The sequence below is a fragment of the Neoarius graeffei genome, chromosome 24 (assembly GCF_027579695.1).
Source record: "Neoarius graeffei isolate fNeoGra1 chromosome 24, fNeoGra1.pri, whole genome shotgun sequence".
Lineage (NCBI taxonomy): Eukaryota > Metazoa > Chordata > Actinopteri > Siluriformes > Ariidae > Neoarius > Neoarius graeffei.
The window spans coordinates 50,163,912-50,179,194 of record NC_083592.1 but is presented as its reverse complement, the minus strand read 5'-3'; the positions used below and the strand labels follow the sequence as shown (position 1 = coordinate 50,179,194).

General features: G+C 42.9%; 1 protein-coding gene across 1 annotated transcript in view; it reads right to left on the bottom strand.

The window, feature by feature from the left end:
• Positions 1-14,983, bottom strand: part of wsb2 (WD repeat and SOCS box containing 2) — a 40,306-nt gene extending 25,323 nt beyond the window's left edge. The window contains exons 1-2 of the mRNA XM_060907433.1: positions 14,856-14,983; positions 3,848-4,016 (exon numbers count right to left, since the gene is read on the bottom strand). Coding sequence (XP_060763416.1) covers positions 3,848-4,016; positions 14,856-14,913 — 227 coding nt within the window. The 5' untranslated portion in view covers positions 14,914-14,983. The remainder of the gene's footprint in view (positions 1-3,847; positions 4,017-14,855) is intronic.
• Between the last annotated feature and the right edge of the window lie 300 nt (positions 14,984-15,283).

The window sequence follows — 15,283 nt, the reverse complement described above, 5'->3', positions numbered from 1 at the left end:
TATTAATTTACTATTGATAGTTCATGGAAAATAAATCACATACCTGTGAATAAAAGATCTATGCTTTGTATTATATTTTTTATTTTCCGTGAATCCGTATTCCGTGACTTCATGATGCAACAAGGATGTAGAAAGATGCCCGGGGAAAATGGCACGTTCTCAGACATCACCACATGTAAACAATTACCTGATTGGTCAGATGTTTTATTGGATCAGGTCCAGGTCTGGAAAAGTGGCTCCAGAAGAATCTCAGTGATACGGATAAACCCAGGCCTGGGCTATAGGGATCGTTATCGGTCTGATGTGAGCACCGACCACATAAACCACAGGGGACCGATTTATTTATAGTTATCGTTATAGTGATAGTTATAGGTATTGTGGGACCGGGCTTCAAGTATGTTTGTTTAGATTATGAATTATTCTCCAGGAATATGTTTGGTGTTTGTTGGGCAGCACGGTGGTGTAGTGGTTAGCACTGTTGCCTCACAGCAAGAAGGTCCAGGTTCGAGCCCCATGGCCAGCGAGGGCCTTTCTGTGCGGAGTTTGCATGTTGTCCGTGTGGGTTTCCTCTGGGTGCTCCGGTTTCCCCCACAGTCCAAAGACATGCAGGTTAGGTTAACTGGTGACTCTAAATTGACCGTAGGTGTGAATGGTTGTCTGTGTCCATGGCCAAGTTTACATTAGACCGTATCTGTCTCGTTTTCTTCGCGGATGCACTGTCCGTTTACATTAAAACGCCTGGAAACGGGAATCCGCCAGGGTCCACGTATTCAATCCAGATCGTGTCTGGTCCGGTGCTGTGTAAACATTGAGAATACGCGGATACGCTGTGCTGACCTCTAGCTGGCGTCGTCATTGGACAACGTCACTGTGACATCCACCTTCGTGAGTCGCTGGCGTTGGTCATGTGACTCGACTGCTGAAAAACGGCGCGGACTTCCGCCTTGTATCACCTTTCATTAAAGAGTATAAAAGTATGAAAATACTGCAAATACTGATGCAAATACTGCCCATTGTGTAGTTATGATTGTCTTTAGGCTTGCCATCCTTCCACTTGCAAGTGGTAAGTGACACACATGCCCGACATGCACTGAGATCACACACACAGCGGCTCAGTCCCGAATCACTGCTCGTGCGCTTCACTCGCGCGCTCTGTGAGCTGCGCAGGGCCGGAGTGCGCACCCTCCAGAGGGCACTCGCTGTTCAGGGCGGAGTGATTTAGAGCGCAGGATGCCTGCGGAGCCGAGCGTATCCGTGTATTGGCGTTGCTGTGTGCACGCGAATCGTGTATTGGTGTTGCCGTGTGCACGCTAATCGTTTTAAAAACGTTAATCTGATGATCCGCTGATACGGTCTAATGTAAACCCCACCTATGTGTCAGCCCTGTGATGACCTGGCGACTTGTCCAGGGTGTACCCCGCCTTTCGCCCGTAGTCAGCTGGGATAGGCTCCAGCTTGCCTGCGACCCTGTAGAACAGGATAAAGCGGCTAGAGATAATGAGATGAGATGAGATGAGATGTTTGGTGTTACAGGTTTAGTTTCCTAAATGTCTGACAGGAAACAAGATCTCGAGGAACCTAGTAGATGACCAACAGAGCGTAAAAGCTATTCAGGTGCAGATTCCCAACTATAAATTATTCTCTGGCTGTTTAATATTGACAAATTGCTACACTGGAATACTGTGTGTTACATTATTTTTCATATTATACAAAATCACAGTGGTGAACTCAATGAAGCGCAGAACGTACGAAGCAGTAATCTTTTTTTTTAAAGATTTTTTTTGGCTTTTTTCACCTTTATTATTATTGGATAGGACAGTGTAGAGACAGGAAATGAGCAGGAGAGAGAGACAGGGAGGGATCGGGAAATGACCTCGGGCTGGAATCAAACCCAGGTCCCCAGATTTATGGGACAGCGCCTTATCCACCTGAGCCACGATGCCCCCAGCAGTAATCGTTTTATGGTGGTGATCCTCTTAATGAGGATTTCACAATTTTGGTTAAAGCTAGACAGCCTTTCAATTTCATAAAATCAGTTAAATTTGAACAGTTTTGCATTCAAGTTTCCATCAATGAAGAGTTTATAACATCAACGAAACTGACTTCATGTTAAAACTGTTAATGTTATAGTCATGCTGTCTGTTGTTGCCCAAATTAGGATGGGTTCCCTTTTGAGTCTGGTTCCTCTCGAGGTTTCTTCCTCATGTCGTCTGAGGGAGTTTTTCCTTGCCACCGTCGCCACAGGCTTGCTCATTGGGGATAGATTAGGGATAAAATTAGCTCATGTTTTAATTCATTCAAATTCCGTAAAGCTGCTTTCCGACAATGTTTATTGTTAAAAGCGCGATACAAATAAACTTGACTTAAATTTAGTTTCCTCTGAAATTTGGTGATATATGTTTATCTCTGGGCGGCACGGTGGTGTAGTGGTTAGCGCTGTCACCTCACAGCAAGAAGGTCCTGGGTTCGAGCCCCGTGGCCGGCGAGGGCCTTTCTGTGCGGAGTTTGCATGTTCTCCCCGTGTCCGCATGGGTTTCCTCCGGGTGCTCCGGTTTCCCCCACAGTCCAAAGACATGCAGGTTAGGTTAACTGGTGACTCTAAATTGACCGTAGGTGTGAATGTGAGTGTGAATGGTTGTCTGTGTCTATGTGTCAGCCCTGTGATGACCTGGCGACTTGTCCAGGGTGTACCCCGCCTTTCGCCCGTAGTCAGCTGGGATAGGCTCCAGCCTGCCTGCGACCCTGTAGAAGGATAAAGCGGCTAGAGATAATGAGATGAGATGTTTATTTCTGTAATATCTCACAAAATCTCAGGCCATTCTGTGGCTGGGAAGTTATTGAATTTGAGGGGATTAAAGCAAATAATGTGCAGTCAAGCAGACAGAGGAAGTCTGTGTGCGCATGCGCAAGTTTACCTTCTTCTTTTGGGTTTTACAGCAGCTGGCATCCACAGTGTTGCATTACTGCCATCTACAGGTTTACCTTTGAGCGTGTACTGGCAGTTCCATCATTCTGTCGCTAAACAAACAGCTGATCACACCGAGGTGCTCGCTGAGCGCCGATATTTATTAGTTTGGTCCTGCGTTTCCTTTCCTTCGTATAGAACATAACGTCTTTTCTTCTCGCTTTCCGTTACTGTAGTCGGTCTTTCACGTTTCATTCGCACACTCCTCCACTTTTCTCTCCTGTTTCAAATTTGTATCCCACAATGCCTTGTGCGAACGGGAAAAGCCCACTACGTCATGCATGATGTGGTATCTTGAATTGCGTCATGGTGAAGCAGGAAAAAATAGTGGAGAATTTAGGGCCACGTGGCCCTAAATTAATTAATTGTTCTATTTTAAAAAACTAATAAAATTGGAAGTCTGTGATTCGAATTCAGTAGCTTTTGGTCAACTAAACAAAAATAATAATTGTGTGTCGGGGAAAATTCTTTTTATGACCTATACTTGAAAAATCTGAAAGGCAGTCTACCTTTAAAGGAGTACACTTATGGTGGCGCTTCAGTTGGACTTAGTCCATTTGTGTACCTTTGTAAGTATATTTGCATTGCTTATCTCTTGCAGAACTTAAACACAGCTGTATAATAGCTTTTTCTGACAGTATACTTAAACAGTGACCATTAATTTGCCTGATTGTTGGTGTGAACACCAAGAATCATCCACAGAACCCAAATCCAAACTCGTCTTGAGCATCTGAGGTTATCCAAAGCACACGATCATGAAACTTTTCCAGACTGTTTTAAAAAAAAGAAGAAGCAGCTTTTGGCAATAATTAATCACTGCAAAGTTGTAGATCATGTCATGATTCAGCACTAATTTGAAATTCTGGTTTGGGTTTAACGTACAGCTTGGAAGGCAGAGGCCACGGCAACAACCTCACCAGTCCGTAACCCGCGGACCAGGCGAAGTGTGTACCATCTGGAGAGAAACACACGCTCCATGTCTCACAGCCAGGCGATCTGTAAAGCTGGGGTTGGGAAACAGGCTTCAGCACCGAGATCAGTTTATCTCCATCTGAAAAAACAGGAAGTAAATTATTAATCGTTCTCTAATCACCATTTGATGTTTGATGCAGTGCCCTTGACAGCAGCACAATACATCAAATCATGCAGATACAAATCAAGAGCTTCAGTTACTGTTCACTTCAAACATCAGAATGGGGAAAAATTGTGATCTCAAAGTGTGACTTTCACTTGCTGCCAGATGGACTGAAACTGCTGATCTCTTGGGGTTTTCACGCACAACAGTCTCTAGAGTTTACACAGAATGGTGCGAAAAACAAAAACACCGAGTTGAGTGAGTGAGCAACAGTTCTGTGGTTGGAAACAAACGCCTTGTTGATAAGAGAGGTCAGAGGAAAATGACCAAACTGGTTTGAGCTTTTTTGCCAGGAAGGACATAGTAACTCATATAATCACTCTTTACAACCGTGGTGAGCAGAAAAGCATCTCAGCATGCAACAGAAAACAGAAGAGCACATTGGGTTCCAGTCCTGCAGCCAAGAACAGGAATCTTAGAAAGAAAAACAAGTTCCTATTAAAGTGGCCGTCGAGTGTATTCATTCATTCTCTCTCTCTCTCTCTCTCTCTCATTATATCTAGCCATCCAGAAGTTGGAGATAGATCAGTACAAGGAAAGGTGTATTCTGGTACATTCCACCTCCATGATCTACAACCCCGATTCCAAAAAAGTTGGGACAAAGTACAAATTGTAAATAAAAACGGAATGCAATGATGTGGAAGTTTCAAAATTCCATATTTTATTCAGAATAGAACATAGATGACATATCAAATGTTTAAACTGAGAAAATGTATCATTTAAAGAGAAAAATTAGGTGATTTTTAAATTTCATGACAACGCCACATCTCAAAAAAGTTGGGACAAGGCCATGTTTACCACTGTGAGACATCCCCTTTTCTCTTTACAACAGTCTGTAAACGTCTGGGGACTGAGGAGACAAGTTGCTCAAGTTTAGGGATAGAAATGTTAACCCATTCTTGTCTAATGTAGGATTCTAGTTGCTCAACTGTCTTACATCTTTTTTGTCGTATCTTCCGTTTTATGATGCGTCAAATGTTTTCTATGGGTGAAAGATCTGGACTGCAGGCTGGCCAGTTCAGTACCCGGACCCTTCTTCTACGCAGCCATGATGCTGTAATTGATGCAGTATGTGGTTTGGCATTGTCATGTTGGAAAATGCAAGGTCTTCCCTGAAAGAGACGTCGTCTGGATGGGAGCATATGTTGCTCTAGAACCTGGATATACCTTTCAGCATTGATGGTGTCTTTCCAGATGTGTAAGCTGCCCATGCCACACGCACTAATGCAACCCCATACCATCAGAGATGCAGGCTTCTGAACTGAGCGCTGATAACTCGAGTCGTCCTTCTCCTCTTTAGTCCGAATGACACGGCGTCCCTGATTTCCATAAAGAACTTCACATTTTGATTCGTCTGACCACAGAACAGTTTTCCACTTTGCCACAGTCCATTTTAAATGAGCCTTGGCCCAGAGAAGACGTCTGCGCTTCTGGATCATGTTTAGATACGGCTTCTTCTTTGAACTATAGAGTTTTAGCTGGCAACGGCGGATGGCACGGTGAATTGTGTTCACAGATATTGTTCTCTGGAAATATTCCTGAGCCCATTTTGTGATTTCCAATACAGAAGCATGCCTGTATGTGATGCAGTGCCATCTAAGGGCCCGAAGATAACGGGCACCCAGTATGGTTTTCCGGCCTTGACCCTTACGCACAGAGATTCTTCCAGATTTTCTGAATCTTTTGATATTATGCACTGTAGATGATGATATGTTCAAACTCTTTGCAATTTTACACTGTCAAACTCCTTTCTGATATTGCTCCACTATTTGTCGGCGCAGAATTAGGGGGATTGGTGATCCTCTTCCCATCTTTACTTCTGAGAGCCGCTGCCACTCCAAGATGCTCTTTTTATACCCAGTCATGTTAATGACTGTGGCAGTTTGTATGAGTGGGAGGAGCACAGAAGGACGGCAGGCCAGAATTAAGTTTAAAAAAAACTCTTATTTTGCACTTTTCAGTCGCAATATAACTTTCCCAGCCACATACACACAAGTCGTCTGGTTGGGGAGAGAGCTGCCCCTCTGCTCTCGGTCTCTCTTTAAATAGAGCGCGGTCACTGGGGAAGACACACAAACACACATTAATAGACCTCAGGTGCAGTGATTCTGCCACTTACCTTCCCTGACTCCGCCCTCCGGTCATAGACTGATGCTTGACCACGCCCCTGCTGCCACAATAACCTATTGCCAATTGACCTAATGAGTTGCAATTTAGTCCTCCAGCTGTTCCTTTTTTGTACCTTTAACTTTTCCAGCCTCTTATTGCCCCTGTCCCAACTTTTTTGAGATGTGTTGCTGTCATGAAATTTCAAATGAGACAATATTTTGCATAAAATTTCAAAATGTCTCACTTTCGACATTTGATATGTTGTCTATGTTCTATTGTGAATACAATATCAGTTTTTGAGATTTGTAAATTATTGCATTCCGTTTTTACTTACTATTTGTACTTTGTCCCAACTTTTTTGGAATCGGGGTCGTAAAACTCATCTCATGCTGAATTAATTCAATGCTGTAGTAGTAGTAATAAACATCATAGTGAGAAACCTTGTTATCTAGACGAGCTAAGGCTATCTTCGCTATTTAAAATTTCTAAAGCGTGCTCCAATATTACCCAATAAGTGATTTGACTGGTCTAAAGTTTTGAATATGGGTCACCAGTCACCGTTTCGGAGACTGGTTAAGTCAACTGCATAATAAATGACCAATGATATGGTTGTTTATTAATGATAGTAACACAAAGGTTTCATTATTAGCGCATCAGGCTGACAGGTGATGAGTTTATGCCATCATGTGTCGTCTGGCGTCCATCCGGCATCGTCCACATTTCATGAAAATCGCTTCTTCTCCCTCAATTCTTCATCAATTTCTTTTTCTTTCTGGCATGAAAGTAGGGGTACCTAGGGTGTATATAACTTCTACACAGATTTGCTTAATTACAATTATTAATGAAGTTATGGACTAATTAAGTCTTAATGAGCAATTCAACAAAAATAGCTTCTTCTCGGTCAATTCCTCATCGTTTTGGATTCTTTCTGGTAAATAGGTCGGTATTCCTAGGGTGGATATCGCTTCTATATATAGCTTGTATATAGTGTATATAGCTTGCAGCATTTATTGCGCAAGGTGGCTCACTTTAGATCGTTCCTTCTGGACTAGATGAGGCCGGAGTGAGCTATGCCTTCACTGACGGTGTGGTTTCTCTTTCTGTAGCATCTATAATAAAAATTCTAATATCCAAAACTTAAGATTTTATGAACAGAAAACCACTTTTAGTTGCTGGCATATGGTGTAATGTGGTTTTGGCACAGTGATTTGCCAGCATCTGCAAAACAAATTAGTTCAGACCGTTCTCGTTTATAGCACGTGCTAACTGGAAGCTATAAAGTTGTTGCATCATCAGCTTTTACTTCCTCCTCCCTCATCTTGCTTGAGATTAACAAGACCAACAAAATACAGAAAAATGAGAAGCCACAACGTGTAAAACTTTCCAGTGTTGGGAAACTTAATTACAGCTTTACCTTCGGCTGTTACAAAGCTCTGACAATGGAGACTCCTTCCAAAAATGTTAAACATCTCCTTGTAGTAAATCTCAGCATATTAGCTATTACACATTTTAAAAAAAAACAAAAAAAACCCACATCACTGTTTAAAGTCAGTCAGACCACTGTCGATAGAAAATTTAGTAGTCTTTCCTGTTGTATAAATAAAACGAACCATTTGTTTCAGGTAAAAGAGGATTCTTCATTTTAGCAGTTCCTATTAAAGTCCTTCCCGCGCCATATGGCGCATCGGGCGGCGCCGATCTCCGTTTCTGTAGCCCTCGGCCTCTCGCCTATTACATAGCTAAGGTTACAGTGGGGGGCTAGTCCTCTGGTAACCATGAGAGCAGTTCCTATTATCGCAAACTATTCTGATATAATTAAAAATAGCCTCAATGAGGCTGTATCTCATACCGCCCACTGTTGCTGTGTGCGAGTTTGAAATCGGATCAATCCTGTAGGAGGAGTAGCGATTTTCGTGAAATTGCATCTGACCCCTCTGTAGTCGCATCCATGGCAGGTGGCACCACCTAATGAACAATTCTTGCTGGAATGTCTTTAGAGTCTTCTGAGTGAGTTTCAGTAAAAATGTCCTCGCAGTTTATGAAGCGTAGCGTTTGGTGTGACAAGTCACCCAAAATTTTCAAACACCCATAAAATGTTAAATATGACAGGCGGCACCACCGTCTTGACAACTTTTATACAAACCAATCTGGGGAGCATTCCATATGAGTTTGATCAAACAAAATCTGATCAGTCCTATAGGAGGAGTAGTGATTTTCGTGAAATTGCACGTGACCCATCTGTAGACTCATCCATGTCAGGTGGCGCCACCTGGTGAACAATTCTTGTTGGAAAATGTCTTTAGAGTCTTCTGGGTGAGTTTCAGTGAAAACATCCCAGCAGTTTATGAAGAGTAGCGCTTAATGTGACAAGTCATTCAAAAATTTCAGACGCCCATAAAATCGTAAATAATAATGACAGGTGGCGCCACCAGCGACAACTTTTATGCACACCCACCTGGGGAACAGTGTATGTGAGTTTGATTGAAATCCGATCAATCCTGTAGGAGGAGTAATGATTTTTGTGAAATTGCACGTAACCCCTCTGTAGACTCATCCATGTCAGGTGGCGCCACCTGGTGAACAATTCTTGTTGGAAAATGTCTTTAGAGTCTTCTGGGTGAGTTTGTGAAAACATCCCAGCAGTTTTTGAAGAGTAGCGCTTAATGTGACGAGTCACCCAAAAATCTCAGACGCCCGTAAAATCGTGAATAATGACAGGTGGCGCTACCGTCTTGACAACTTTTATACACACCCACCTGAGGAACAGTGTATGTGAGTTTGATTGAAATCTGATCAATCCTGTAGGAGGAGTAGCGATTTGTCAGTTGTGGACAGACGACAGCAAATGGACGACGTGTGATTGCATAAGCTCATCCGATGAGCTAAAAAAACCTCAAGCCTGGATATTCATACTTATTGAATTAATTTAAACACACACACAAAAGCATCCTCACAAGCACTTGTACTACATGAAAACTTCCCAGCGTCGTGTACCTTCTGACATGTACACACAAAACCTAATTACTGTTCGTGTTTTAATAATATCAGGATAAATCTAGCACTACATCATTCTTGCTCACCAAGACAAGTATTTGTATTGTAGCAAGGAATCTGTTGTGTAAAGAAAGCACAGGGAAGATTTTGTTACTGTCCCACTTTTGCTGAACCGGTTTCTCAGTTTACGTCTTATCACATTTTTTAAAAACAATGACACGAGATCTGGCTGAATACAAACACACACCTTTGCGAGCCACTTTCACTGTAGTTCTCAAACATTTTACAGGAACGTGACCCATTACAAATGGTATATTGTACTTTTTGGACATTTTGAAAGATTCTGAGTCGAACACTGCAACATATACACTCACCGGCCATTTTAATAGGAACTTGTTCTTGGCTGCAGGACTGGAACCCAATGTGCTCTTCTGTTTTCTGCTGCATGCTGAGATGCTTTTCTGCTCACCACGGTTGTAAAGAGTGATTATATGAGTTACTATATCCTTCCTGGCAAAAAAGCTCGAACCAATCTGGCCATTTTCCTCCGACCTCTCTTATCAACAAGGCGTTTGTTTCCACCCGCAGAACTGTCCCTCACTCAACCCAATATTTTTTGTTTTTCGCACCATTCTGTGTAAACTATAGACTGTTGTGCGTGAAAACTCCAGGAGATCAGCAGTTTCTGAAATACTCAAACCAGTCCATCTGGCAGCAAGTGAAAGTCACACTTTGAGATCACAATTTTTTCCCCATTCTGATGTTTGAGCATCGTGAACATTAACTGAAGCTCTTGATTTGCACGATTTGATGCACTGTGCTGCCGTCAAGGGATCGGCTGATTACAGAACTGCATAAAACAGCAGGTGGACATACGGGTGTTCATAAAAAAGTGGCCGGTGAGTGTATAATGAAGCAGGGTTCATCCTTTTTCATAAGCACCAAAGGATTGTGATGAATAGATGATGAAAGATTGAAAGCATAGCTAATCCCCATTAATAACAAAATGTACCATTTTCAATGTTGTAATTATGTTTAAAACATGTATTAAATAGGTGCGTAACAATGGGACGAACTGGACGTACGCATGATTTAACTGAACTGAGGCAACAATCATAAATAAATTACTATTGATAATACAATGCTTACAGTATTCTCAAAAAAGGACAGACAACTCATGTGTAAAAAAAAATAAATCCATAATTTTTAACAGATGTGTAAATAAACTTAGAATAGGATGTTCCTGTAACCATAGACAGATTTCCATTAACCTGCTTAATGAGCAATTTGAAATTACGAACTAAAAAAAAAAGAAAAAAAAACCCACACAAGTAATGGAAACAAGTGAATTCGGAAAGAAAAAAAATTTCTTATATCTCGCAAAACATTTACAAAGTAGATTTTGACTGATTTGACGAAGCAATATATTTCGCAAAACTGGAACAAACTTTTTTTTGCACATTTAAGTCACATGACATGACATGACGGGCGGCACGGTGGCACTGTTCTCGCCTCACAGCGAGAAGGTTCTGGGTTCGAGCCCAGCAGCCGACAAGGGCCTTTCTGTGTGGAGTTTGCATGCTCTCCCCGTGTCCGCGTGGGTTTCGTGTCCACATGGGTTTCCCCCACAGTCCAAAGACATGCAGGTTAGGCTAATTGGTGGCTCTAAATTGACCGTAGGTGTGAATGTGAGTGTGAATGGTTGTCTGTGTACCCCGCCTCTCACCCATAGTTAGCTGGGATAGGCTCCAGCTTGCCTGTGACCCTGTAGGACAGGATAAGCAGCTACAGATGATGGATGACATGACATGGAATGGAATGAAATCACCATACCAACACTTATCAGATCTTGAAGAGCCATCACAACAAGAGGGGAAAAAAAAAAAAAAAAACCTGAATGAGTCTGTAGCTGGGGCGGCACGATGATGTAGTGGTTAGCGCTGTCGCCTCACAGCAAGAAGGTCCGGGTTCGAGCCCCGTGGCCGGCGAGGGCCTTTCTGTGTGGAGTTTGCATGTTCTCCCCATGTCCGCGTGGGTTTCCTCCGGGTGCTCCGGTTTCCCCCACAGTCCAAAGACATGCAGGTTAGGTTAACTGGTGACTCTAAATTGACCGTAGGTGTGAATGTGAGTGTGAATGGTTGTCTGTGTCTATGTGTTAGCCCTGTGATGACCTGGCGACTTGTCCAGGGTGTACCCCGCCTTTCGCCCGTAGTCAGCTGGGATAGGCTCCAGCTTGCCTGCGACCCTGTGGAACAGGATAAAGCAGCTCGAGATAATGAGATGAGATGAGATGAGTCTGTAGCTCATACCAGCCACTGTTATTGCATGCAAGTTTGAAATCCGATCACTCCTATAGGAGGAGTAGTGATTTTCATGAACTTGTACATGGTCCCTGTGTTGCCTCATCCATGGCAGGTAGCACCACCTGGTGAACAATTCTTGTTGGAAAATGTCTTTAGAGTCTTCTGGGTGAGTTTCAGTGAAAATGTTCCAGCAGTTTACAAAGAGTAATGTCACCCAAAAATTTCAGATGGCCATAAAATCGTAAATATGATAGGTGGCACCATCATCATGACAACTTTTATGCACATCCACCTGGGAAACAGTGCATGTGAGTTTGATCGGAATCCGATCAATCTTGTAGAAGTAGCAGTGATTTTTGTAAAAATTGTGGACGGACGACAGGTGATCGCATTTAAAAAAAAAAAGCTTTAAATCACATAACACCGCTCAGTAGAAACACAGACCATCTGTAATCCTGTTTTGTTGACTTTTTTTTTTTTTTAATTTGCACAAAACCGCAATGGAAGCCCACCTTATGATTCTTTTTAAAATTCTCGACAAGGATTGAATTCTAGAATTAACAGTAAGCGTGGGCGGCACGGTGGTGTAGTGGTTAGCACTGTCGCCTCACAGCAAGAAGGTCCGGGTTCGAGCCCCGTGGCCGGCGAGGGCCTTTCTGTGCGGGGTTTGCATGTTCTCCCCGTGTCCACGTGGGTTTCCTCCGGGTGCTCCGGTTTCCCCCACAGTCCAAAGACATGCAGGTTAGGTTAACTGGTGACTCTAAATTGACCGTAGGTGTGAATGTGAGTGTGAATGGTTGTCTGTGTCTATGTGTCAGCCCTGTGATGACCTGGCGACTTGTCCAGGGTGTACCCCGCCTTTCGCCCGTAGTCAGCTGGGATAGGCTCCAGCTCGCCTGCGACCCTGTAGAACAGGATAAAGCGGCTAGAGATGAGATGAGAACAGTAAGCGTATTCCAGATTCCAAACAAAGCTCGATCAGAACTTCTTCAATTCAGTTCTCATATCGTATTGTATCATAGTACTGTTAAACACTGCATCACGTCTTCACCTGCTCGCACTCAGGACTCCACGTCCCAGAATTCGAGGCAGCCTTCAACTGCAGCCAAAGCAGACCACAACAACCATTGCTCCCAGTTTCCAGAATTCTAATCAGACACACCAGTTTCTGATCATGACGCAAATATAAAAGCCTTACCAAGCCTTTATAGTTCATCCTGATCACTGATCCACTTTATGTTCTGATTCTTGATTATTAGTGTTCTGATTCTCTGCCTTGGACATTCTGCTTACTGACTCTGCCTACGCCTCGCGGTTTGCACCTGTTTGCCAGTATGTTCTTAAGATGAATAATAAACACTCTTCTGCTTTTAACGCATCATATCTCGAAAACATAACGAAGGCTACTGGGTTTTGGTGCAAAATGAAGAAGCGAGTGTGACGGTCAAAGTGTCCAGAAGAACCGTGGCTGGTTCTGGAAGATGCTCAGTAAAACCTACAGCTCATTTCCTCACTGGACCCGAGACTACTATTTGGTCTCACACCAAATATTGACTTTATTCCATTCATTATGGCTTACCGTTTATAGTAGTTTCTTTTCATTTCACTTTTTAAGCCGTTTTTGGTCCACAGCATTTCTTTACATGCGCCTCAGACTTTTGCACAGGACCGTGAACACCTTCAGGTTAAACTTAGAGCAAACATTTAAAGAAGATTTTGGGCAGCACAGTTTTTAACAGGAGGAAAAACAAGTCTTATGTTGCATGGCTGTAAATCCTGTTCAAGATAGAAGAGGAGTATATTTAAGTCCAGATATTACTGTAGGTCTGTATTTCACATCTCGTGTCATGTCCCTGGTGTTTAATTATTACACTGGGGAACACAATTTTTGTTGAGTTAGGTCCGACAGCTGTTTTTAGCTAATTTTTGGGTGCGGAATCCAAAACTGATCTCAGTTTTTCTCTATCACGTCAAGTTTTTGAACTATAGGATCCCCGTTTTCTTAAAAAATATGAAAAATACTGTACTTAACAGATATGTGCTTGTTTTATAAAAATTTGCAAATATTGACATACAATGAAATATGAAAAACATTGCAGTCATGCCTGTTTATTTAATACTATGTTTTTACAAGGGCGGCACGGTGGTGTAGTGGTTAGCGCTGTCGCCTCACAGCAAGAAGGTCTGGGTTCGAGCCCCGTGGCCGGCGAGGGCCTTTCTGTGTGGAGTTTGCATGTTCTCCCCGTGTCCGCGTGGGTTTCCTCCGGGTGCTCCGGTTTCCCCCACAGTCCAAAGACATGCAGGTTAGGTTAACTGGTGACTCTAAATTGACCGTAGGTGTGAATGTGAGTGTGAATGGTTGTCTGTGTCTATGTGTCAGCCCTGTGATGACCTGGCAACTTGTCCAGGGTGTACCCCGCCTTTCGCCCGTAGTCAGCTGGGATAGGCTCCAGCTCGCCTGCGACCCTGTAGAACAGGATAAAGCGGCTACAGATAATGAGATGAGATGTTTTTACAAAGGATATGGCTACTGTAATTATAATTGTGTGCAAGAAGAAGAAGAAACCTTTATTCGTCACATGCACACTTCAAGCACAGTGAAATTCATCTTCTGCATTTAACCCATCTGAAGCAGTGAACACACGCACACACTCAGAGCAGTGGGCAGCCACACCAGAGCGCCCGGGGAGCTTGCTCAAGGGCACCTCAGCCCAAGGCCACCCCATGTTAACCTAACTGCATGTCTTTGGACTGTGGGGGAAACCAGAGCAAGAGGAGAAAACATGCAAACTCCACACAGAAAGGCCCTCGCCGGCCGCTGGGTTCGAACCCGGAATCTTCTTGCTGTGAGGCAACCGTGCTACACCACCATGCCACCTGTGCAAGTAGTTACAGTAAAAATTTACATTTATAGCTCTTTCTCAGCCATCATACAGTATGTACATCCCATCTACCCTGATAACGTTCTTCCATAACCTTCAAATAGTCTTACTACAGCTAATCAGTGGAATTTTGCTTATCTGGAGGGTAAGCTTGACGTGCTAGAAAAAAAAAACTGACTGCAATTTTGGAATCAGCATGCCAATTTTAGTTTTAAATCAGCATAAAAATCTAACTCAACAGAATTTTTTTTTTCCAAATTGTTCCCCAGTGTTATCTTGTTTATATGATATTCACTGCTGTCAAGAGGAAAAGAGCAATAGGGTATTGATTATGGGCTCATAATTTAAATCATGTCAGATCCTAGTGCACATTCCATCCAAGACAATCAAACTTATTTAATTAATGACGTCATAGTGTGAAAGCTTTGAATCCAGCAGCAGATCCATATTAAAATCTCAGGACTTACCCTCAGGGCTGCTGAGTGTTTCAGGGAGATCATGAGCAAGCTGATTCTGTTCCTCCATCTAAAGCGCATTACTACAATCACTGGATCACAGCATGAGAATAAACACAGCGCACACACACACGCACACACCGGTTCTCCCAAGACGCACCACCGCCCGAGCGACCAGGCATCACTGAGATGACTCACTGAATCGATTCATTTGAACAAACCCGTTTGAGTGACTCGACTCGATCTACATGACTCAGTTTGTTTCATTTACTCCTAATAACAGGAGAGATATCCAGAAAGGTATGACGTCATCACCTGGCAACCCATTATCCTGAAATATGATATGAAATTAAATCAAATCAACTTTTTTCACCCCCAATTGGTTTGAAGCAAACAAACAAAATAAATGGCTCGATTAAAAACAGGAAGATTGTGTCAGA